Below are 23,845 nucleotides of genomic sequence, written 5' to 3'. Positions count from 1 at the left end.
TATGCGCCTTTTTAATACTTGGATTGCTCATATATGCTGATTTGACGATCACATCGAATTTCAACCATGGCCCGCGTCCTTTCAAGTTATCAAACTATTTCCTTCCATTGAAGGAGTTAAACTTCAGCATCATGTGGTTTTCCATGTTCTTTTTATTCTGTATATGGTATCATATTTTTCTCTGATGCGAATGGCGGGCTGACTCATTTTATCCAGGGGGGATGTTTATCCCTTTCGATTACATAGTAGTGTCTGCCATCCATTATGGCATGCCGCAAAGGCTAGCCTATTCGCTTGTACCCGTTCTCAATGGTGCCAGGTAAGCATCAATAGAATGTACATATGCCGTTAGTGCTCTTGTTAACTTTGAAAAGTTTTATCGGCCGTACGGTGCCCAACTATATTGGCGATCGCATTGGGCGATTCAACGTCATGATCATAGTGACACTATTCTCAGCTATACTCGTGCTGGCGCTCTGGCTTCCAGGCAGGAGTACGGGTGGCATATTTGCATTTGCAGCTTTATTCGGAATCAGCTCTGGTGCCGGAATAGGACTCGGGTTACCATTGATAGCCGCCGTATCCCCAATGAAGGAGCTCGGGTACCGGATGGGAATGATCGTGTCCATTGCCTCTATCGCCACGCTCACCAGTCCTCCAATCGGTGGAGCAATCGTGGCGCGAGATAGCGGCAGTTTCACGTATCCATGTGTCTTCTCTGGAGTAAGCTTCTTCGTGTCGCTAGTTGGATATACCGCACTGCGAGTCCGGTTAGGAGGCTCAAAACTCAGGGCTAAGATATAAACCCAAGCCATAGCTACTTGTAGCCTTATACGCACTCTCCCCACTCATTCACCGGTCGAAAACACAAAGGATGCAGCGATAGAGAGGATACTGGTCAGAAGTGTGTATATTAGATTTTTAGGAAACATAGAGAGCTTGAACCATACCTGATCCCGAGAGTTACGTACATGACTATCCAAGAGAGGCGAGTAGCGTGTCTCTCAGCAGGTTGTATCCTCATCTTCGTTGCTGTCGTCGCGTTGCTTCAGCTTCTATCTGGATGTTGAGATCAGCCAACATTCGAACCTACTCAGGGGGTAAAAAGATATATCACGTGATTGGGCTGAGGGAAATCTGGACCACAACATCGCGACATCACAACATCACGACATCACAACATCGCGACATCACAACATCGCGACATCACAACATCACGACATCACGACGACCAGCAGAGAATCTTTCTTGTGGCGTTTGGGCTGGCCGTCTGGAGAAACCATGTCTCACTGATAACTATACCAGGCATCTGCAGCAGAAGGTGCGCAATAAATATCGGCCTGTCCAGTTCAACGCCGACCGCCAGTGCAGGACAGGCCAGCAGCTTTGGTCCGTTTAGCCCATCCATTCTCTCGCCCGATATTTCGATATTTGGCAATCGGGTTGATTCGTCGCTTGTTCACCAACTTCCAGTATTGAAGAATAGAGATGTGAAGTCTCTAAGGTCACTGGGCAGTTTTATACAATCCAATTAATATAATAATTGGAACTGAACCACTATAATACCAGATCTCCATACTGGAAATATACCGTCGTGGAAAATGCGCCATCACCAGACCTGAAAAATGATACTCTTCAGTGCATCCATAATAGGCAAAAGTAATATATTACTGATTATTAAATTCACATAGAATGCCGCTCTCCCGCAAGTATATATACCAATATCTATGCACACCCGCATTCAAAAATCAAGGATCAAGGATTTACTCCCTCGATCTTTTTGATCATGAAGTTCATGCAATGTTCGAAGTAGTTCTTGAAGTAACTGCTGTGAACCAATGGGTCAATACCATGATCACAATATATATCGCCATGGTCACAGTATGAGACGCGAACACAATCGTATCTTCTGCAACTTTCATCGTTGAGACGGGGGAACCACTGAGTTGAAGAGTCAGCATATATCCCCACAATTGAACCATGCTCACCTAGCATGGCTTCGAGGGGGGCAAACTTACTCCTTTGCGTTTAGAAGTTCCCACGTTGTACGGCTGGCCAGGATTATGGGTGGGATCTCCCATTCCAACAACGGCAACGACTAAAGACGGTCAGCAGCAGTTTGTTCCAAACATTCGACACAACAGTGTCGTCAATAAATTAAAAGCAAGACTTACTGTTCCTTCCTAGTCTTGGATCGATAGGATCAGTTTTTGGGAAGGTATGCTCAGCCATACCACACATTGTATCACTTAGAACTTGGGCTCCCTATTCGATTGCGATTTCATGTTAGCAGATGTCGCGAATGATGAATGATCCCTGCACAAATTATGAATCTACACACCTGTGAAAATCCCAGAAGGACAATTTTGATCTTTGGGCACGAAGAAACATATCTGGCGACCGTCCTCTTGACGGCCTCAGTACCTTTCCGAACGGACTCGCCATAAGTGGGGAAGAGAGATGCAGGCCAGTCAAGAGGAATGTGCCCGACTCGGTCCTCACCCAGCCTCCGTTGAAGCTCCTCGCCAAAGATGTGCTGGGGTCCTTCGCCTGGTGGCTCACTCGTTCCACGGGCTATGATCGCGAGAACTTCTTTGCACTGCACCCGTCCTGGAATGTTAAAAAAGTCGTCACGTCCGGCATTGCAGACAGATGCCGCAAGGCAAAGAATGAGAGAGACGGCGCGATTCCACTTCATGTCTGCAGCTGTGACTGCTTTGCCTCGGGTGCTTGAAGAGGCGTTGATCGAAATGAATTTGGAATCTGTGCAACAGGTTCTCTCTTGCCAGCACCGGGGGCAGCAGGGGGCATTTATATCTTAAGCACTCAACTAGCTTTACCAGGGGAGCAATCCCTGCCCGGTTGGAGGAGGAGAAACAGGACATCCACTTGGGCGAATGCTACAGCTTGAACCGTTGAGTCCTCGAGACATTCCCGCCAGTTTCCTCAGTATACACTTTTCTTTGGGCCAGCTCTGCATCCCCAGGGGTTAACTAACTCCTCTCACCCGATTGGATTACAGTTTTTTTCTTTTTTACTGTTCCTGCATTGTTCCTGGCAGCAGCAGATCACCGTCACTACCGTGGCGGGGACCCATGTGGAACTAGGGTCTTGCAGGGTGTTTATACCCAGTAGTAGTGGCTACCAAGTGCATCTGGGCTCTATTTAGTTTGCATACAACCAGAGATCAGATGCATATCAACTGAATATGGTCTAAGCTCTGCCGTCAATCATTGGCGATCATAACGTGAGCCCACAGCTGGCTAGGTGATAGCATAAACTAAGCTCGGAAATATCTGACTTCTTGGGATGGCCCCGATTCATACGGCTATGGAGGAATATCTATAACTGCAGAAGTCCCAAGACCTCGGCACAGTCTAAAACCCCACTGGGAAGTTCAAATACAAAATACGTCTTCTAAGAAAACACTCGCCTATAAGCAAGATCTGGGTGTCTTTGACTGCTCTCAGGGACAGCTTGATGCCGGTGGTTTGGAGTGGATTATGCTAGCAAACGGTAAGTTAAACACCATATCACGAGGAACTGGGTCTTGTTAACTACCGGAGATTAGTCCCCGCGGTACGGAGTACACCAGGAGACTATATACTGCATCTTCTTAGTAGAAATTAAGCTCCCGGCTTCTGGGCTTTTTCTTCTTCTTCTCCCCAGATAGCAGTATTGTTTAGGGAGCAGCCTATGTTTGTCTCTCATAGGAAGCATGCTTGGTGTTATGAGGTTGATTATGATGAAGATCGCCTTGTTGATCGTTTCTCCACGGAAAATGAACACTCAGCAAAGAATTAGTTTGCTATCGAGTTTCCTAGCCCACACTACGAACCTGTATGCTCAAGAGCAGGCAAAGGAGTGGAAGACTGCATTTGAAACGCGGTAGGTAGGGAACGTATATATACTTGCCACTAACCCGAAGCTCAACGTCCTCCCTGTTTGGGTGAAGTGTGTCTACAGCGATTGATCCTATAGCTTTTGTTTGTATCTACAATCCGCATGAAAGGGCCGATCTGCTCCGTACATCCTCCCTAGGCACTTTTCCGGTAGAACGGAGAGAGAGAACGGAGAGGGCAGAGGATGAGCCCACGAGTTTCCAAGCTAATATATTTCTGGCTAGCACTATGCCGAGTCAACCTGTCTTTCCTTGTTCTTATATCTCTTTTATACCTGACTCCCTCGATCACTGCCTGTTCCTCTCCTTCCTGACTGGCAACAGAGTCAGGGGCCAAGATGGAGAAACCGAAAAGGAGATTTGCTGACCCTAAAGGAGGTATATAATAACATGTATAGTAAGAGTCACTAAAGGGGGCGGGTAAAAATATACTCCCTGTTTGGCTTCTAGAAGAAGGTACTCCGGAGACCATGAGGCTAACCTCCGAGTAGAAACTGCTGTCTATTTACGATACTCAAGATATCAGTTATATCTGGATTGCCTGAAATACATACTTCTACTCGGAGAAGTTGCCGTAAATGTGATAGGTAGAGATATGACGTTCCAAATTTTCATCCCAAGTGTGAGGATGCAGTTTTATCCCTACAGGGCCGGAAAATATTTACAATACACCGAACGCCCGAGGGAGTGGGGGCAAAACAGTGGCCATGCCAGGGGCAGATCGATGTTTTAAAGACCGAGAAAAAGAGGGCTCGGAATCGCACTCTCAACCACCGACTATTTAAACAGTCCACAATATGAGCAGACGTGTTGAATCTAGGAATCAGCCCACAGTTAGCCAGCCAGACAAAAGAAGGCGCTGTTTTTGTTCTTCTCGTTCATGTTTTTATCTTCTTTTAGAAAGCTTTTTTCATCCACCAAAACGAAAAAGCCCCAGGACGACATCACGTGAAAATTACATAACATATTCATTACATAATCATAATTCACGTGATGGACATCCTAACGGAAATAGGCAAGGCCTGTAAACGTCGAAGCTTCGTTTTCTTGAGGAGTTGGCCTGTTCACGAAGAGCTTGCTGGGCCAACCTGCGTTATTGTCGGGCTGCAAGATGAATAACGAACAGTTTCGGAGGCTACTTTTTGATAACAAAACGGGTTCCTCCGGGCCCGGCAGATATTACGGCGAAAAAAGCCTCATCCGGTGACAATGCTGCTGCTAAAGGAAGAAGCGGTGCGCTTGGGTCAAGGATGCGATCCAGCATTCCAATGACACCGTAAGTTCCTCCAATTTTTTTTTTTTCTTTGCAAGGCCTTTGTACATTTCATACTAAGTAGATTGTCTGATATTAGACGTGCGGTTTCAGGCGTAGATTTTGCTCGCCAGCTAGCGGAACACAGACGCGACTCTCAGGACCAGCCGCCGTCAAAGAAATTCAAATCATCTACTGGCCCAAAAGGGTTCAAATACGCACCGGGATATGAAGACAGGGCATCACTACGACGGAGAAATGATGGCAAGGAGACAGATGACCGGGAGGAGCGAGTTCGTGGGCTAGAAGAGATGTTGAAGCTTGGGCAGATTGACCAGTCTACGTTTGACAAACTAGGAGCCGAGATTGGGGCGGGCGGTGATATCTCTAGTACTCACTTAATCAAGGGACTTGACTGGCAGTTATTGAAGAGGGTTAAAGCAGGTGAAGACATCACTGCCAAGAGCCAGGATCCAACACTTGAGACACCGAACGATGACGACGAGTTCGAACGCATCCTGGAGGAGAAGGAGAAGGACAAAGTCGAGAGCGTCGAGATAAGGGGCAAAGAGAAGAAGAAAGGCAATCTGGCGCCTTTAGCACAAGTGGGAAGCAAGAAGATGACACGCGATGAGATCTTGAAGCAGCTCAAAGCCAGCCGCTTAGCTCAATCGGCGCAACCGGAACCCTCACTTGGAAGCAAATTCAAGAAGATCGGCTCTACAGAAAGTAAGAAGAAACGGTGGGTTGAGACGGATGCAAGTGGGAGACGAAAGGAAATACTGGTCATAACGGACGCAGACGGGAAGACAAAGAGAAAGATAAGATGGCTGGACAAGCAGGATGCTGCCGGTGCTCACCTTTTGTCTGTGGACAAGAACGCGAAGCCGCTTGGAATGGATGTTCCTGCAGAGGTTTTGGCGAGGATAAAGCCTACTGACGCTTTGGAGGCTGAGGATGATGAGGATATATTCGCCGGGGTTGGAGATGACTACAACCCCTTAGCAAATGCTGCTGAAGATGAGAGTACATCTTCAGAGGAGGAGAGTGACAAAAAGGACGCTTCACCACCAAAGGAACTCCCTTCTGGATCTGCTGTGGGAATACACGACCAAAACAAACCCTCTTCAACACTGCGGCGTGACTATTTCGCTACCGGTAAAGCCAAACAGCAACGAGAACCGTCTGAGCAGGAGTCTACCGACCGTTCCAATCCGCTCATGTCCGATCCTACCATAAGAGAAGCATTGAGGAAGGCCGCGACAATCAGAACACAAGAACCGATATCTGACGACGACACCAATGACGTGGATAAAAGGTCTGCTGAAAAACAGAAATCGTTTCTCGAGGAAGCTAAACGCCGGGAGATGGAAGATGCTCTGGATATGGATATGGGTTTCGGTGATAGTAGATTTGGCGAAGACGATGAGGAGGAGTTTCTTCCGCGTGGCTCTAGCCAGAACAAGAGGAAACGCGGTCCGAAGAAGAAAAAGGGAGACAAGAACAATGTTAGTGATGTGTTAAGTATTTTACAGGGAAGAGGGAATGGTTGAGTACGCTGAAAGGGATAACGGGATTGAATTCTGTGCAACCTTCACTAGGCCCGAGATAACCGCCCGAGCCTCCCACCTTTCTCACTTTACTGGGGCTCCCCCCTTCGGCGATACGCCACCCATTCCGAAACCCCATACTCCGTACTTATGCATCAATTGCGATGTCTAGTTTGCCGTATTACGGGAAGGCCTTACTTTCTGCAGACTGCTGGCACTTCTACTAAATGACGACAAGAGAGAGTAGTGTGTATGGAATCCAGTAACTACCTCTAGAAGAAAGGCAATGACAGGCGAGCCGTCGCCGATATATATACTAATCAGGTAAGGTTTTCCATGAGGACATGATTGGCATAGGTGCTGTCCGATCTCTGTTGATTGACAACACCGTCATGACGGGTACGTCCCATCGCAATCGAAGATCTGGTACTTGTCATGAACCAATTTATGCATGCAAGGGTCATTCGACTCCCTCAGTCGAGGGTTGACAGTCACCTCCCCCCGCGTTTCCCATACTCAACTTCCATCGGCGGATCCTGTCAGTTTCATGTGCCCCAAACTCTTACGTGGCTCGCTCCTTTTCCAACCTTTCTTTAGGCAGTCATGTGATATGGCGACAGATTAGGGTTTACGCTTATGTAACAAATCCAGCAAGCCTTGGCATTGACCGCAGCTTATTTTGTCGTCGATATCAAAATGTTCCGGCATCAAAGGGGGCTCCAGGAAGCAGTGCGGGCCACGATGGCTTCAAAAATGGCTTTTTTTGGCATGAAAGCAAACGGTAGACGGCTTTCTTTGATCAGAATTTTTGCCGATAAATGGTGGCCCAGGCTATTGAGCGCTTTGTCATCTCCATCTGGGGCTGAATCCATGGAACCTGGTTGGCAACCATTAAATCAAAAAAAGAAAAATTTGCCTCCAATCTTTAACGCCATCCTCTCTGGCTCGCAGATGGTCTTATGCATGTTCCAGGAACAAACCAATGAACTGCCATTCCCTGGGTGAATCCAATCCATACCAAAACGCCTTCCCTTGGGTTGTGCCCTTCAGGTACAACCCTTTTTTATACGGGATTACGTGGGCATGAGAAAAAAAAAAAAAAAAAATTTTTTTTTGACTCCCCGAACAAGCGATCGTTACGATTTTGAGAAAGGGATTTCTATCCCTTTCCAGTCTCCTGTCTCTGTGATGCCACATGTCTGTCGCATCGACCATCGATTTTACCCCCATTTCTTTTTGTACCAATGTGCCACGGCCACCTGTCTCCCGGTAAGGCACAAGGCTGGACACGCAGGTTTTCCGAGCGATCCAGCAGGATTTCCGAGAGCCCGACTTGTTTGGTGAAACGTTATGCAAACATGCTGCAGGTTATCACAGAAACATTCCAGACAGCTTGTCGGGTGAGGAGGGGAAAGATGTACCTGTTCGTCCAGGAGAACGTTTCCGACTTAAATTAGAGCGATCGAGACCAGTGGATTCGGCTCACTGAACAGAGGACAACTCCATACTACTCCGTACTTTTTGGCGGTACGCCCACAATAGTTATGGGGCAGCCAAGTCGTTCTTGTGAAAAGCCTCCATGTGTAGTGGTCTAGATGCAGTCAGAGGAGCGCTGAATCTCCTCTGGCGCTCCACACCTACATTATCGAGCCATGTCACGATAGGCGCCCTCTGTGCCATCCAATAGCAGCCTGGCAGGAGAAAGAAAAATAAATTCAGGGCAGAAAGTTTACTTTGGCGGTGGTACCTGAAAAAGGGTGACATCCCTCAGGATGTGGGAGTATATATTCCTTCATTCGCCCTCCCAGACTTTTTTTTCTCCTTGTACCTCCCAACTTTCTTTAACATACCAGACTTCACTCCTTCAAGTCTCTCAGTCATTCCTTACTACGCTTCCGCGAAGCGTGCCAATCACTACCTTGCCGTCATTTACAGTCATTCATTCATATCAATCCACCGCTAGAAATTCCTTGCGCAAGCATCTGTCGATTACAACCTTAAATCACGAAAATGGTCTCCTTCAACGCTCTTTTCGTTGCTGCCGCATTGGCTAGCTCTGTCATCGGTGCTCCCGTCCAAGGAGCCAATGGAGGCAAGCGTGGTATGGCCTACAACGATCCTCAGGCCGTTGCTGCCTTCAAGGGAACTCGTGCCTCCGCCTGGGCCTACAACTGGGGCTCCAACTCCAACAACATTGGTAACGGCATCGACTATGCCCCCATGCTCTGGGGACAAAAGTTCTTCAACGACTGGACGAAATCCACCCCTTCGATCCTCTCCACTGGCTGCAAATATGTCCTCAGCTTCAACGAGCCTGATATCCCCTCCCAGGCAAACATGTCTCCTCAGGATGCTATCCAGGCACACAAGCAATACATGAAACCCTTTGTTGGAAAAGCCTCTATCGGTTCCCCTGCAGTCTCTAACGGTGGTGGCGAGATGGGTCTCAGCTGGCTGGGCAAGTTCCTCGACGGCTGCGCTGGACAATGCAACATTGACTTCCTTAACGTCCACTGGTACGACTCCGCTCAGAACGTCGACGCTTTCAAGAAGCACATCACCGATTCCATCAACTTGGCCCACAAATTCAACATCGACAAGGTCTGGCTCACTGAATTCCGCGGAGACGGTGACGAGAACTCTCAGGTTCAGTTCTTGCACCAAGTTCTTCCATGGCTTGACAACAACCCTGGTGTTGCCCGTTACTCCTACTTCATGGCCGACGACCTCGTTAAGGGTGGCCAACTCACTTCTGTCGGCCAGGCCTACGCTTCTTAAAAGATTTTGAACTGGCTTTTTTGTTCATATTTGGAAAGGAGTTTTGTATCTAGTTGTCAATTTTGCTCTTTCTTGCCTGACCAATAAAAATTGTTTGGGCATTCACTCGTTCATGACATTTTGGCGTTTTGGTTAAAATATGTATCTAAGCTGGATCGTTTGATACGACAACTTGGTACAGAAATACAGTACATACCTACGAATGTTTCTACCATTCGTCTCTTCAGCTTCCGCGGAGCCAATGAAAGCACCCCTGGCCATCAATTGATGGTTAGGATGCAGAGAACTCGTATTTTTATATTTTTCAGATATATATCGTGAATGGCTGCGGTCTATCTTGGCTAACTAGTTGGCCTCTTAGCCGGTTGTTTATTAAATGTTCTCGGCCCTGGGGTTACAGGGGTGAGGCCTGGGCTGTGGGCGCAAGACGTCCTTGTTTCTCCTGAAAACCCACTTTTTGAAGGGTCCTTGCTGTTGTTAAGTTTAACTTTCGATGTCCTTCTCACCTCAGCAAGCAGGGCATACCAACTAATCCCGTCTCTCTGCGTCAACCCAAGACTGCGCTGGAGGGTCAAAGAGGGAGGCTAGCCGAGACATCCGGATTGCCAATACGGTCGACAAAGCCCGTTACTTGGACCTGGCTGAACACATCCACTTGCTCGTGATTCTGAAGGCGCGACGCAGTTTGGATCATGATTTCTTTGGTGCCGTGCTATTAGTTAAGCCACAGAGCTGGAGTGTTCTCCGTACCAGGTATGGAGTCCCTCGCTTCACTGAATGCAAGTGACTGTTTCTGACCAGGGTTGGATAACGGCCCTAGCAAACGAATGGCCAACTTGCAAAGCTGGTGGTTATTATATAGGTCAACTATCAATATCGACAATAACAGGGGCAGCATAGCGACCAGACAGCTTGCAAAGCAAAAGATAAGTCCCAACCGCGCCACAGACCACGACTGAAACCGACAGAGAGAGAGAGGCCCATTCGCTGAGTCGTTGAAGACCAGTAGATGGTACCAAAGGTCCCTAGATACCCCCACATTTTTAGTATCCGGCGTTTGCATAGTTGTCTCGTTATTATCGCCTTCATCAGCTTTGTCGGAATTACTGCTGGACAGCGGATCAGTACCTTCTCCCCAAAGACTCAGCTTCCAGCTCATAAATGTCCCGGACAAATCATTCATCATAGTATCTTTTACCACTATCGTCCAGTTGCCAATGCCGGTTTCACCCCTGGGAACGGTTAATGTTACCTAGCCCTGCTCCACGACGCTGAATGCGTACTCTGAAAGCAACATACCAATGTGCAACAGACATAAACGCCCAGCCCCCATAGCCCGAGTCTCATTACCATTACGTCGAGTGGTGCTTAAATTCGGGGCTATGCAACTCGATACTAAGATCACCTTGGCGAGTATGGTTGATGTTAGTGGTAATGGTGACATGCTCTAGTCTTTCAAATGCAGATACTATCGGTGGTTTCACTTCAAAAATACTGGAGAGACCTTTTGCCCCTTGTGGAATATTCTTGTTTACTCTCACCCATGGAGAGTGTACGATGTCTGGGGCTTTACCAGTTTCCAGCTCCTAGCCGTCTAGACCAAACTGTAGGAGTCGACCTTGCCATGCCCGTAGTTGTGGCTAAACGGTTTCCTAAGCTTCGTCATCTGCCAGTCATCTTCTTCCTCGTTGACGGGTACTGCCATTGCATACAGAAGATACTGAATATCTCGCCATGTGAGCTCCAATCTTACACTTAGAGCAAGAGCAATGGCGCCGGCAACCAACGGCGCAGCTGCGGACGTGCCCCCATGGCCAGCAACACAGTTTTGGACTCCGACATCAGTCGTATAGATACTATCTGCTCCCTCACTTTGGTAGCCAGCGCTCGCGTATGCAACAACAGATAAAGCAGAACATGGTTCGGATTATTCTGGATGGTTCCCTTCCCGATCGATAGCGCCGACTGCAATCGTATGAATGCTATTTGCGTAGCCGTCGAAATTATAGTCATCATCGAGATATCCCCCATTACCAACAGAAACAACGAATATCGAACCCTTACCCTGCCTGCCATTTGTCACGCCGTTTTCTAGGGCACGCTTAACCAGTGTTCCTGATCCTCCAATTACCCTGCCATTGTCAGGAGAACCCCATGAGCAAGAGTAGATATCATTCGATTGATATTGATAATTGATGGCAGCAGCCTCGTCACTTTCATCTATTTGCCCAGACAACAGACGAATCCCTGATATCTTTCCATCGTATGCCATTCCAAGCCCACAAATTCCATTTATTCCTGGAGCGATCTCCCCTACGCATCGGGTTCCATGAGTCTGGTTTACATGTTTTGGGTCAGGCTCCTTTGAATTCTCGACAAAATTATAGGACCCAGCAGGGAAATAGTTTTTCTTCAGATCGTTGCTGTGGAAGTCCAAGCCATCGTCGATAACGGCAGTGACAGTCCCTTTTCCAGTCACCCCTTCTAACCAAGCGCCAGTAACGTTCATGTCCTGCGTAAGCTGAACTGTATTGAACAAGTGCCACTGTGAGTTGAACAAAGGATCGGTGATTCCCAGCGTCGACGAGATCCTACTTCGGGTCTGAACCGCAGCCGCATCCTCAACCCAGCCTGTAATATTTAGATGCGCCACTCGCGGTCGATGGATCCGTTTATGCCGTAGCTGGGCCCCTGGGGTTAAAATTTGGGACCAAAGCACACCATTGATACAGTTGATGTGACCAAATGGCCCCGAAATTGCCGGCAGACAAGCGCCGGCTTGCCCAGTTTTTGACTTCGCCACAGAAAAATTATGATGGTCCGTCAATTCTCCGATTTGGCCTTCGTACCGTGCTCCGAGATGGGTTGCAACTTTTTCGGGAGACACGATGGACAAGTTGAGTTGTACGGCAAAGAAATCATGAGTTTGATGAGTTCTTGGGTATTCATCTGTTACTGCCAATGTACCAAGTGTACATGCTGCTAGGATGGATAACCATCGCTCGGAGATCATTCTTCTAATGAAATGTTGAACAGCTTGGGCACGGCTTTAGGTGTCTAAACAGTTTTCGCGGCGATTTCAACCACATCATCTATTCTCACCCTAATTATTCTTCCGTGCGGAGGTCCATGGCAATGGATGCATACCCAATAACCCCGAATGACCAGTTTGATGCTGAACGGAGAAAGCCCAGATAATGCCCATGTTCACAGCTTAGGGTAGCCAATCATTTGCCAATATTGTTACTCGCATCCGAACCGCCCGGCTACATGATGCGGATATCCAGCCCATCATTTTGATAATATCCCCCTTATTCTCGTACCCGCTGCCGGCTCACCGCATTCCTATCTCTGACGTTTTTTAAGATAACAATCGATGCTGGGGTACAGGATATGCTGCGAACACCCGAGTCAAAGCGGGGCGGGCGTTGACAATAGATCTGGCAGAATGGTTTTGAGAGGACAACTCCATAAGTTTATGTATATGCTTTGCATTTTACTAGAGATTGTCAAGGGGGTACTAATAGGAATTATCAATCCAATTATAACGAGTGAAGTCACCGCTGTTACTGGGCACCGCATTCATCAACGCAACCAGCCGAAGTTCAAACCTCCACTTTGATCACTCCGTATGGCACTTCAAGTCACTTCAATACCCTTGAAAAACACAGTTAGCCGCTACCAGCTGCTCTCTAGATAATTAATGGAGTACGCACCAATTCGTGGAGCAACTAGGTCGACCCCTTCGGCGCTAGTGACCTGAGTTGGATTCAAGGCAAGCTCGGGGTATGACGGTGCCCTCTTTTCTATAGAGCATCAGTCAAATGCTCAAACAGTAGGTAAAACAAATACTAACCGCCAGTAATAGGGGCAGCGATGGCAACGCTTGCCAGTGCACAGGCAACGACTAGAGAAAGCTTCATACTGGCGGTTGGTTAGAACTTCGGATGTGAGCAGAATAACTTATTATATGTTCTCAAGTATGAGTAATTGCGGATCGAAAGCACTTTAGATTTAGGTGATAGCTATCGAGGGATGTTGTTATAGTTATCATATTTCTACTGGTACGCTGTCTTCAATGCTCTGCCAATTCAAGTTACATCTATTAACTCTCGCATCAAACCCCTGTCACACGTCTTCCAAGTCAACATCACATGCTAATAGTACTTCTCCTATGTTTTCCATAGGGTTCAATTGGACGTCGGGTAACTACCATGGGCATTGAACTTTCAATCCGTATTTGTCCTCATCTATCTATTCATTGACACATGACGGTAGAATATCAATTACATGCCGTAATCCCTGCTATAAAGCAAGCTAGATTTTCAACGTGTCTACATAATTATGCATCTGCATCTTTATACCCTGGCTAGAAACACCTCATTCTAGGATTATGGTCTTTAATGTGCCGTCGGTTATCTGAATATGGGATATGACAGCACCATATGCAGGCGATAGTATCTGAGGTCGGTATCCATGGTGTCATTCATCCCCTGCCGAAAAGAAGAGGCAGTAGGAATCATGCCTTCACGCTCCGCTGCAGGTATGCACTAATTATTTGCGAGGCTGCAATGCAACCTCACAGTAACCCGCACGCGAGAGAGATATATCCGACGTTCGTCATTCTCAGTATTTTATTGCCTTTGTGTAGATATGAGATTGAACAACCTAGGAACTCAAAGAACCGTTTGACACAAAAATTATTTCTTCAATATTTTATCTCCATCATTGAGCAGACCTTTGTGAATATGTTTAGCTTTAAATGGATGTCTGCAAAAATACCCTATTTGAATCGAGGGGAAGAGTATACGTCTCTTCGGAATGGAACTTCTTCACCTAGTGATGAGTGCGAAGTTGAAGACAAGATTCCATTATATTTAGGGACAATTCCACCCAACGCAAAAATCTGGTCGGCTCTGGAGATTTTCTGTTATATTACTTCTTCTTGTCACAAATGTGACTACATTTGCCGCTCTCTTTTTCACACGACATCTTACTAGTCAAGTCGAGGCAGCTGAGCCGGTTCATACGCCAAATTCATGGGGTATGCTCTCGAACAAGGCCAGGAAACCTGACCAGACCCATACGTTTGTTGCTCAAACTAATCTCTCTGAAAAGCACGTATTGACACTCTACCGTCCAAACTCACCCGCTTTAACTGGTGGACCGAGTACAGTGATAAGAATTTCACAGAAAACGATGCTGTTTGGGATTCAATGAATACAGCCCACGGGCTTCATTGCTGTGGACCGCAAATGGGCCAAGGAGCGACACTGGCCTGACAGTATGCATTTACCTTCAGATGACAGCAAAAACGTTTACCTTCTGGAAGCATACCATCTTCTACATTGCGTTGTGAGGCTACATCTACGCCCCTAAAATCATTGAAATTCACAGCTGACTCAATTTCAGGCTGTTAGACGCCGGACTTTCTGGGAAGCTGTCAACCGAGCTGATGAATATACGTTCAATCCGCCACACTCTGCCCACTGTATCGATACCTTACGCCAATATGTCATTTGTAAAGCTGATTCTACACCAACGTATCTATACGGTGACGACACCGCAGGGGACGAGCAGTATCGCAAATGTCAGGACTGGAATTCCCTAAGACAATTTGCTACGGACCACTCTGCCTGCTACATGGATACTCCGCGGGTTGCAGACCCAGACACCTTCCCCTTTGGAGCGCACTTCGGGCATTGCGATGATGGAACTGACGGGGTTGTGGAAGGCGAAAGGAGGGGTAACTGGAAGCATGGAGCCGTATGGGACGGCCCAGATGCATAATGTATGCATATACTCCGTATAATTTTACTGAATACCAACAAAAATGCTGTGTGCAGTAGTAGTAACATTGGGGTTCAGCAAGAAGATAGGGTCAATGTTTGATTAAAAAAAAGAGTTTGCGGGTGGTACCGCCCCGCTTCCGTCCCGTGTTTGTTCCAAGGCGCTGGGATTGCTTGGCGCGCCACTTGATTCAATGAGCTAACTTTGGATGTGCATTTTGAGTGTCATGATGCAAGTTATGCAACACAAACCATGGGCAAATTGTTGGTAAAGCGTTACGCAGTCTAATCGGCCAACCCCTGCACTGTGGAGGTTAGTGAGCTACGCTATATTTGTCTGGTCATATAGCCGGCCAACCCGTACAGCAGGCCCATATATAAACAAGTCATTACATATCAAAGCATTCCAAGCAAGAATCGTGCAGTTGGACAGAATCACAATCAGTCAGTACATCTCGGGCTACCAGGAAAGCTATCAGAATGAATGCCTGGAAACGGATAACCCGGATCAAAAAGTGCGGGGAAACGGTTGCTTGCTAACTCCGTTCCGAATATCCGATAGATAAGATATGCTGTGTTCGAGGGAACACCCCTTTGTCAATCGTCCTCTATGGTTCACCTCTTCAGCGTAAAACAGAATAAACACGGAAAAGAGCACCACTAACACAGAGGTGGAGATCTCTCGCGCATCGCTTTCAGACTTAGAAGATGCTCCCCTCGCACCTGAACTACACAATTTCGCGCCAAGAAGAGCACGGCAGCGATCGAAACTACGATGGCTATCGAACGAGAGCCCAATATGGAAATGGTACTCATTTGTGACGACCGTTTGTACTTTTACATTCATAGGGGTAATGGCATACGTTAAAAGAGATGCTGGCTTAGTTGTGAACCAACGGAGGCTACGATGACAATACCACGATACCCACACCCAGCCGAGGCCTGGAATCAAGGAAATTTAATCACTAGAAGATACTATCGAGATACGCGATATATGACCTTGGATAAATCAATGGACTATCTTTCACAAGATCAAGTTCACATGGCAAGTGGAAATATCAGGCTTCCAGATGGCAAGGGAAACATTACGTTAAAGAGTATTAGCATGTAAGTCGTGCTATTTTGTTCTGCTCCCTCTAGTTATATATATTAACCCGCACGCAGGTACCATCAGTTGCATTGTCTCGCTAAGATGCGTCTTACTTTGCAACAAGCTCGAGAAGGGGTGGATATTGGAGTTGGCTGGAGAGACGATGCACACTGGCCTCATTGCTTTGACTATTTACATTCGGTATGGAACCCATCACACGTTAAAAATTATAATTTAAGGTACACACAATACTTACTTATATAGTCTATTTTGTGTTTTGCGGATGGAACGCTAGAGAGTGTTAGCCTGCAGCCAGGCCCTACTGTGGGAACGGCTGTCAGGGTAATTGACGCCAGCCTAGAGACCAGACATTGTAGAGACTCGAAGCCGCTAGAAGAGCTAGTACGCCATTATGGGCCCAACTCCCACTATGGCGAGTCGGGAGATCTTTTTGAGGTCCCTGATGGATCGTAACAGTCTGGTCCTCGTTGTGGGATGACCATTTAATCCGGTCAATAATTCATTCATTCTTAAGTAACTAGCTAAGTCTGTTTCAATGCTACTGAGTAAACGTGGTTCCGATCTATCCAGCCTGGAGCAGGGCTCTTCTAGTCAGCTTGTTAAACCAACTCCTAAGTTAGTAGCCAACAATATAACCTTTACTTAACATTCTATCCCCTGTTTAATATCAATGAGTCATTGTGAGAAGAGTTTTACCGAGCGGGGAAAGTCTCCTCTCATAGTAATTATTAGAGCATAGCTTTTCAGGATATCAACGACTCCGAGCTGCCTATAGTCAGCAATAAGTTATGTTTAACTACTGAAATAGATCATTTTCCATTCACAGTGTCTAAATCTCGGATCGTCCAGCTTGCCCAGCTTATCAGCTCTGGAATAACCGTCATAGATACACATCTTGGTGACAATGGTCTTTCCACGCCATCGTTCAATCCAGACAGTCCTGTTCAGGTGGTCACACAAGAAGATATGGTGAGAGTAAAGTACGAAGTGCTTGGGGCCACCATCGAACTTCGGCAGCTTCTTGAAGGGCCTATGAAACTTCTTCCAGAGGTTAGTATATTCGATTATCTCTTCAGAACACGATTCCTCTCGATATTAGAGCTAAATCCAATCTACAGTCAAATTTCGCACCCTTGGCTGCTGTCTATAACTTCGACATTGCTTCAAAAGTCCCTATTGACGTAACAATCTCCTTTGCTGATCTATTCTCGAACGTGATGTCAAACGTATCGTTCGCTACACGGCTGTACATCACCGCGTCTTTTCAGAACCTCAGAAGGGCTATGTAGCGCACACAGCAGCGTCAAAAATGCTCGCTGAGAACCAGGTAGCGCGGGACTTGATGGGCCTTACGTTCCAAGAATGCTGGCCAGCGCATAGTCGGGCCGTCGAGGCCATGGCACACAAGAGCGAGGATGCCGGCGTTTCCGGCTACGCCCTAGCCAATAACTTCGCTAATTCTTCTATGACTACCTTTGATTTTCTCTCTAAGAATGCGGACCGCGCTCAGCGGTTTGCTCGTGCAATGGGCTCAACTTCAGCGGGTAGTCTGGCTGCGCTGAGCAACTATTTTGATTGGGCTAATGTGCCTCAAGGGGGTAAAGTTGTCCATTGGGGGTTCTCGAGGCCATATTAGCACCTATCTCGCGCGAAAATATCAACATCTCCTGTTCGTGGTTCAGAACCTGCCAAATGTAATTGAAGGTGCTGCAGCTGGGAATTGGCAAGATGTGGAGGACAGAATCTAGTTCATGCCACACGACATGTTCTCCGAACAGCCAGTCAAGGATGTAGATGTCTACTTTCTGCGGTTCGTCCTTCATGACTGGTAGGATTCGCTTTGTGTTAAAATACTACGGAATATAGTCCCATCTCTGAAGAAGGGGGCCATGATCGTCATCCAGGACCACCTTCTACTAGATCCAGGTACCATGACGTTATTGCAGGAAATGCAAGTTCGGTAAGCATTTTGTTCCCCCTTTCTGTCGCGAGAATAGTCCTAATTCGATGCCTTAGGTCTATGGATGCTATAATGCTTTCTCTGTTCAACTCTAGAGAGCGTGATGAGGACGACTGGAGACAGCTTTTTTTAAATGCAAGCACTGGATTTACGTTCATAACGATCAAACGGATTCCTGAAAGTCCGACGACCGCTATGATTACTGCTGAATGGTCAGGTAATGGCCCTATCGCAGGGTAGATAAAAGTTTATTATCAAGATGCAGAGATTTTGTATGGAGTAGTTATTGTCTACTATTTTTGACCTTCTCCGTGAGGCTATAATCAACGGAGAAGCGTCATCTCATCCGGTTTTGTGTGGATTATGCACGGTGGTATACACTGTGCGCAAGGTAGTACCTATAAATAAACGGCCAGGCTGTCAGCAATTACTTGCTCAGCCCGGGGGGCCCCTGACTCTTGCAGATCATAAGCCTGTTCTAACTAACTAGTCATGATTTATATAACGCAGAGTAGTGAGGTAACTTTTTTCCTCGTTAAACAGCCTGAAAGGAATGTATGAGAACTTCGCCCCCTTGCTAGGAGTAGAATTGAGCCGCATCCATGAAGACAAGGGATTTGAAAAGAAGCCTCGCTGTGTATAATTTTATATTTCATTCAGCCCCCTAAGGCTAGACCAATTAATAACAATGTTAAACCAAGACTGAACCGTAATTCCAGGTTATTGGAAAATGAATATATGAATAAAGAGAAATCTCATCTTTTCTATTCATAACTTTTCAAGTAACTGCGAAATTAACCATTAATCATAACCGTTAGGCATAGTGCAATGAAAAATAAGAACAAAGATATAACAAATGAAAAACATGATACAATCTGATGATGCAACGGGGCGCGTCAAAGTAAAAAGAACAGGTAGCTAGGAGATGGAGCCTGAAAAGCCAGCTGACAGGCCAAGGGAGTGGTATGAAAGTAGGTTGACTTAAGACCCAGATTTATTTAATGCTGCGTAATGCAGGGAAATACGTTGTGCTGATATCATTTTGCCGAGTTAGGCAGATTTCAATGGTAACCACTATATCCGTATGTCGCAAGTGCGTTTTGGCCTTGTAGTGGCATGCCTGTCACGCTGTAGCCCCATTGATCTCTGTGAGAGAAACCGCCGAGATCACCATCGCTAGGTGCTGTTGAGCTTGGTGATGTGGGATATGCCATCCACATGTCTTCGGTAGTATTGCTTGAGATACCGGCATCCATGTGGGGTATCTGAATAGCGTTGGCTTCGTACTGTGGTCCGAGGCTCGAAGTATAACATGGCGCGTCGTATTCAGTCAGTGATACCTCCTCTTGTTTCAGGAATCCAGCGTATGGACGGGCAATTGGGTCGGGCGTCGTGACCCCTTTTCCAACAAACCCATAGTCCGTGGCTGGTGACATAGTGGGCTTGAACTCAAGTTCTCCATAAAACGAGTCCATAAAGTAATCATCTGGTTCTGGTTTAATATAGGTCTCAGCCTCGCAGTGAGTTTTGCGAGATTTTTTTGACCCAGTATGGCTACTGGGGGTTCTTAGTGTGCTCATTGAGGTTGAATGATAGCTCGAAGTGATATCCATTACGTTCTGGGTCCTCTTTCCAACAGCCGCAAGATTCCTTTCATGGCGGCGCATAAGAATTGAATATCTATATTGAAGTTAGTTATGATATAATAAATTCGATCTAGGGAATGATAATGTATTGGCACTTACTGGTTCTTCAGGGCATTTGGAGATCGCAGAGGGAAGTATTGGTTACGGATATCCAGCCAACGACGGCCGTGTTGCTGCACTGCGCAGAGTAGACGTTCATTCTGGAATACCTTATATATCAGCATAGTGTTTTCCATTACAGTTGGTGTATAGTTGTCGTACCTCCTCTGCTGTCCACTCAGAGCGATCAAGGGTAGGATCCAGGAAATGCTGCCACCGTTTTGCACATTCTAACACTTAGTTAGAGTCTGATACGTTCCCCTGTGAATGCTATCAGGATAAAACATACGGTCTGCAGTGCGTTGGGGGACATGCTGTGCAACACGCATCCATCTGTGACTTCCTTTGAGTTCTTGTCCAACAAATGTAATGTTCTTCAGTTGAATTCTGATACTTACGACTTGCCCTCGATCCGCACAGCATCTCTCAGGTAGGAATCTTCTTCGGGTGACCAAGCACCTTTTCGCAGGCCCCCGCTGAGGACATTGAACCATCGTTTCCGGCAGTCTTTGTTCGACCGGCCAGGGAGGGCGGCGGCAATCTTTTGCCAATCGGTAGCTGCGCTAGGAAGGTCATCTAGTAAATATATAACAATATCAGCCACGGAAGATTGAAAAAGAGGGAAGATAGGTGGGACATACAGGTCTGTTGCTCGTAGAGTTTCTGGATGAGGATTGAGTCCTCTTCCTGAGTCCATCGGTTAATTCGACGAACAGTCTCCATTGTAAGAAAAGTAGATGGAAATGAGATAGTGTGACTGGCTTTTCCGAAGTAAACTTTGATGGGTAGAAGGTTGGTCGATCGGAAGTATTGAAATCCACCGAAACTCTCTGGACTTTATGCTTTATATATCTTGCCAGAAACCTCGAGAATGCAGAAGTCAATCGTTGTCCAAAACACCCTTCAAGATTCACAATTAGCTGCACTATCCCCAGCTGCAGATCTGCAGGGTGTTTCTGCTTACCAAGAGGGGCCGATTCTTTTCCCCTTGCCAGACAGGCAGATGCCCCATTCCACAGAGGTAGCATCGCATGACACATAATTGAAGCCCCCATTATCCGGTAAATGTGGCAGCGTAGGTAACTTAACCAAATGTACGTTACTCCGGCGCCTCTTCGGACTTAGCGCCCTGGCTGGATATTGCATGTCGATGGCTACGCCTTCACATCCTATGAGAGAAACGAGCATCTCAGAATGCACCGTGTTCGACAGGCTGATTTCACACAAAGTGTGGTAGCTGTGGATCCCACTGGGGCGGCGCGGGTGTATAGTTAACTATAGCATACCGAATGCACATAGTCGCAGGGGTCAATTGAGTGCAGGTTGTCGCACAGCCCACAGCCTGGGGATAGACCAAGCATTGTAGGGACCCCGGTGGGCTGGAAAGTTACCGATGTAACGGTCGTGGCAGTCTCTAACCATGGGCAGCCGCAGGTGAGAACCCTTCTTCTGTTTCGAAATCTCATACGGAGTACGCCTCTGTATTTTTGTAGCTCCTTCGCTGTTCCCCTTGTGGCACATTTCAATGAAAATATTGCTCACATATAAGTAATCATGACTGTCAAACACGAGAAGAGGGACGCCAACACGTCAACTAAATGCAGAGTTAGAAGCTATCGACCGAGGGCTTCTGCTGCTCGCACGTTGAGCATCCAATCGGCATATCCTATGGCTTTTCCCATTGCTGAGAAACAATAGGCTCATGCTGTCAAGACCCCGAACTAGTAGCTCGAAGGCACAGACATGGATTGTGCCTAAGTACATGCTAGCCTGTGAAAGGCTCAGCTTTCTCATGCCCCGGCCAGTCTGATTTTCGTCTGCCGTCTCTCGGTGATCAAGAGCAATGTCTCCCCCCTCCCCCATAATAAACCCCTGGCTTGTTTCTTGGTAAAAACATTCATGGCGCCAAGGACTTTGCGCAATTAGTAACTGCGCTTAATATAGGGGGCTAATTCCAGGTTAGTCCCCTGGACTTAACCCCCCATAAACTCATCACCATGCATGGAATGATGATGATGTGACTGCTATAAATATCCACACGCAAGATCCAGTACCCGGATATATACTCCGTCTAGGTGAGAGAAAGAGAGCGATAGAAAAATGAGTTCTGTGTTAAGGAGGGCGTGGCTACCCCCTTGGCTGCTGCAACGCCTCGAACCGATATTCTGAACACCACGCATGTCGAAATGCTAATCATGTATGCAGGTTAGTCACAGGGTGTCGCAAGCCTGACAATTGATAAAAAGCTGGGCAGTCTAAACAGGCTGCAGCAGGCAGAAAGGAGAGCCTCGTTCACTGGCTAGGTAAATATATGCGAGCTCGACATATTGTTGCTCGCTGCTGTGTGGCCGCCCACCAATCTGTTTCGCCGTCATACAGTGTAATCCCGACACCCAGGGTGCCCGGCTACACAGTTGGACAAGAATGCATGGATCGGAACTGCTGAGAAGGAAAATGTGTTCTCTTCATCCACCAACTACGCCGCAGTAACAGCAGCAGCCGTAGTGCTCCGTAGTCACTGGATAGTTGCCCTATAGTTGCTGCGTATTGGAGGGCAAGGAGTAATGGCCAACCTCCCGCTATCACAAGCGCATAGCGCCGTTAAGGACCCAGAAACGGGAGTTGAAGTGTTTTCCGTTTCCGGTCCAGCTATCTTCTCAAGCGAAATTTCCAGGGCATCCCTCGCCCTCGCCCCTCCTCTGGCAGTGCAGGGGGGAACGAAAGTCCCCACGCATACTCCATTTCTGCCAACGAGCCATCGAATGAGCAGCGCGATATGCAACAGTCATTTTGGAGACTTGGGGCCCACGAATAACTGCTCGAGCTATGCATCGCATCCCAGCAAAGCGCGGCCTTGCTAACCGTAACTATTCTATGCAGCCGACATGGCGTGGGTTCTCTCCCTCGAGCTTTTCATGCAGCCCGCGGGCGAATAGGAGCGAGCAAATGCAGCGATACGAATCCATTCTTGCTGCCTCCAGTCTCTGCCGCCCTCAACCGAGGGCCTCGATCCGCAGACGAGTCCTTTTTTCTTCTTGTGATAATACTGGCTGGCAATTATGAGGCTGAGTGGCAGGGTAGAAGCCCTCTGGAGTAGCACCGGCAAGAGTCATAGCAGCACCGGCGGCACAAACACAGCCTGAGGGGGCCATCTGGGCCGTGTGGAAGGATGAAACACGCCATGGCCGTGCCAGTCCGTTAGTCAACATAAGCCCCGAGCAGGCAGCAGGAGAGCCAGGCGCATCATGTCGAGATTTACGAGCTGAAGGCGATGGCCAGCAGAGGACGATATTGAAGTTGGTCAAGGCGAAGTTGTTTTGAGTTTTTGCGTCTCGCGGGTAACTAGTTGAACTAACAAACTTAACTTTCTTTGAGCACGAACGTGCGGAAAGTCTATACGCGCGATTGTTTATTGTTACATACATCAGAGCATAAAGACGAAGGTCCCAGGAGCTAAGTAAAGGAGAACAAATAACCAGTGGACTAGGGAGTCTACTGAGGTGCAGAGAGTCCGGTCTGACGATGGCTCAATATGATACTACGGATAAGGCTACATACTATGATGGCCATAGTTGGAGAAGGCGAACAGGCAAGAATAACACAGTAGTCTCTGGATGTAACAACAGCCCATCATGATAAACATCTTCCGAGACAGAGACATAATGAAAAGAGAGGGACACGCGCGGGTGTTACTCAGAACAACACATGACTTGCCCTATCAAAGCCGCAGGGTCTAATTAGTAGATCAGTTACTCATGG

The 23,845-nt window shown here is 47.3% G+C and overlaps 13 protein-coding genes across 13 annotated transcripts; 6 read left to right on the top strand and 7 right to left on the bottom strand.

Annotated features, from left to right (window-relative positions):
• Positions 1–398: 398 nt before the first annotated feature.
• Positions 399–815, bottom strand: TERG_11902 (uncharacterized protein; the record flags this gene model as incomplete). The annotated part of the gene is made up of 1 exon (XM_047750944.1): positions 399–815. One exon carries the CDS (start codon positions 813–815, stop codon positions 399–401), a length of 417 nt encoding a protein of 138 aa, XP_047605745.1.
• Positions 816–1,755: 940 nt separating this feature from the next.
• Positions 1,756–2,698, bottom strand: TERG_02811 (uncharacterized protein; the record flags this gene model as incomplete). The annotated part of the gene is made up of 4 exons (XM_003235710.1): positions 1,756–1,941; positions 2,019–2,098; positions 2,175–2,265; positions 2,342–2,698. 4 exons carry the CDS (start codon positions 2,696–2,698, stop codon positions 1,756–1,758), a joined length of 714 nt encoding a protein of 237 aa, XP_003235758.1.
• Positions 2,699–4,037: 1,339 nt separating this feature from the next.
• On the bottom strand, positions 4,038–4,373 carry TERG_11901 (uncharacterized protein; the record flags this gene model as incomplete). Its single annotated transcript, XM_047750943.1, has 1 exon — positions 4,038–4,373. One exon carries the CDS (start codon positions 4,371–4,373, stop codon positions 4,038–4,040), a length of 336 nt encoding a protein of 111 aa, XP_047605744.1.
• A 778-nt stretch (positions 4,374–5,151) lies between these two features.
• On the top strand, positions 5,152–7,761 carry TERG_02810 (uncharacterized protein; the record flags this gene model as incomplete). The annotated part of the gene is made up of 2 exons (XM_003235709.2): positions 5,152–5,177; positions 5,254–7,761. 2 exons carry the CDS (start codon positions 5,152–5,154, stop codon positions 6,704–6,706), a joined length of 1,479 nt encoding a protein of 492 aa, XP_003235757.1. The 3' UTR covers positions 6,707–7,761.
• A 952-nt stretch (positions 7,762–8,713) lies between these two features.
• TERG_02809 (uncharacterized protein) lies at positions 8,714–9,481 on the top strand (the record flags this gene model as incomplete). Its single annotated transcript, XM_003235708.1, has 1 exon — positions 8,714–9,481. The coding sequence occupies one exon, from the start codon at positions 8,714–8,716 to the stop codon at positions 9,479–9,481; it is 768 nt and encodes a 255-aa protein (XP_003235756.1).
• Positions 9,482–11,408: 1,927 nt separating this feature from the next.
• On the bottom strand, positions 11,409–12,494 carry TERG_02808 (uncharacterized protein; the record flags this gene model as incomplete). Its single annotated transcript, XM_003235706.2, has 1 exon — positions 11,409–12,494. One exon carries the CDS (start codon positions 12,492–12,494, stop codon positions 11,409–11,411), a length of 1,086 nt encoding a protein of 361 aa, XP_003235754.2.
• Positions 12,495–13,159: 665 nt separating this feature from the next.
• Positions 13,160–13,404, bottom strand: TERG_11900 (uncharacterized protein; the record flags this gene model as incomplete). Its single annotated transcript, XM_047750942.1, has 2 exons — positions 13,160–13,287; positions 13,338–13,404. 2 exons carry the CDS (start codon positions 13,402–13,404, stop codon positions 13,160–13,162), a joined length of 195 nt encoding a protein of 64 aa, XP_047605743.1.
• A 522-nt stretch (positions 13,405–13,926) lies between these two features.
• TERG_11899 (uncharacterized protein) lies at positions 13,927–14,481 on the top strand (the record flags this gene model as incomplete). Its single annotated transcript, XM_047750941.1, has 1 exon — positions 13,927–14,481. One exon carries the CDS (start codon positions 13,927–13,929, stop codon positions 14,479–14,481), a length of 555 nt encoding a protein of 184 aa, XP_047605742.1.
• A 286-nt stretch (positions 14,482–14,767) lies between these two features.
• On the top strand, positions 14,768–15,271 carry TERG_11898 (uncharacterized protein; the record flags this gene model as incomplete). Its single annotated transcript, XM_047750940.1, has 2 exons — positions 14,768–14,836; positions 14,894–15,271. 2 exons carry the CDS (start codon positions 14,768–14,770, stop codon positions 15,269–15,271), a joined length of 447 nt encoding a protein of 148 aa, XP_047605741.1.
• A 507-nt stretch (positions 15,272–15,778) lies between these two features.
• On the bottom strand, positions 15,779–16,117 carry TERG_11897 (uncharacterized protein; the record flags this gene model as incomplete). Its single annotated transcript, XM_047750939.1, has 1 exon — positions 15,779–16,117. One exon carries the CDS (start codon positions 16,115–16,117, stop codon positions 15,779–15,781), a length of 339 nt encoding a protein of 112 aa, XP_047605740.1.
• Positions 16,118–16,177: 60 nt separating this feature from the next.
• Positions 16,178–16,834, top strand: TERG_08757 (uncharacterized protein; the record flags this gene model as incomplete). Its single annotated transcript, XM_003235704.2, has 3 exons — positions 16,178–16,377; positions 16,435–16,561; positions 16,625–16,834. The coding sequence occupies 3 exons, from the start codon at positions 16,178–16,180 to the stop codon at positions 16,832–16,834; spliced, it is 537 nt and encodes a 178-aa protein (XP_003235752.1).
• Positions 16,835–17,051: 217 nt separating this feature from the next.
• On the top strand, positions 17,052–18,581 carry TERG_08756 (uncharacterized protein; the record flags this gene model as incomplete). Its single annotated transcript, XM_047749005.1, has 6 exons — positions 17,052–17,102; positions 17,129–17,431; positions 17,500–17,607; positions 17,658–17,979; positions 18,248–18,341; positions 18,398–18,581. 6 exons carry the CDS (start codon positions 17,052–17,054, stop codon positions 18,579–18,581), a joined length of 1,062 nt encoding a protein of 353 aa, XP_047603938.1.
• Positions 18,582–19,251: 670 nt separating this feature from the next.
• On the bottom strand, positions 19,252–21,320 carry TERG_02805 (uncharacterized protein). The gene has a single exon (XM_047747966.1). It carries the CDS (start codon positions 20,006–20,008, stop codon positions 19,403–19,405), a length of 606 nt encoding a protein of 201 aa, XP_047603937.1. The 5' UTR covers positions 20,009–21,320; the 3' UTR covers positions 19,252–19,402.
• Positions 21,321–23,845: the final 2,525 nt, after the last annotated feature.

The sequence above is a fragment of the Trichophyton rubrum genome (genome assembly GCF_000151425.1).
Source record: "Trichophyton rubrum CBS 118892 genomic scaffold supercont2.3, whole genome shotgun sequence".
NCBI classification, from domain to species: Eukaryota; Fungi; Ascomycota; class Eurotiomycetes; order Onygenales; family Arthrodermataceae; genus Trichophyton; species Trichophyton rubrum.
This window is presented reverse-complemented; position numbering and strand designations above follow the sequence as displayed.

What these genes read in the sequence shown, in the direction of transcription:
- TERG_02805 (XM_047747966.1), bottom strand. Translation starts at nt 20,008, where the DNA reads ATGCGCCGCCATGAAAGGAATCTTGCGGCTGTTGGAAAGAGGACCCAG.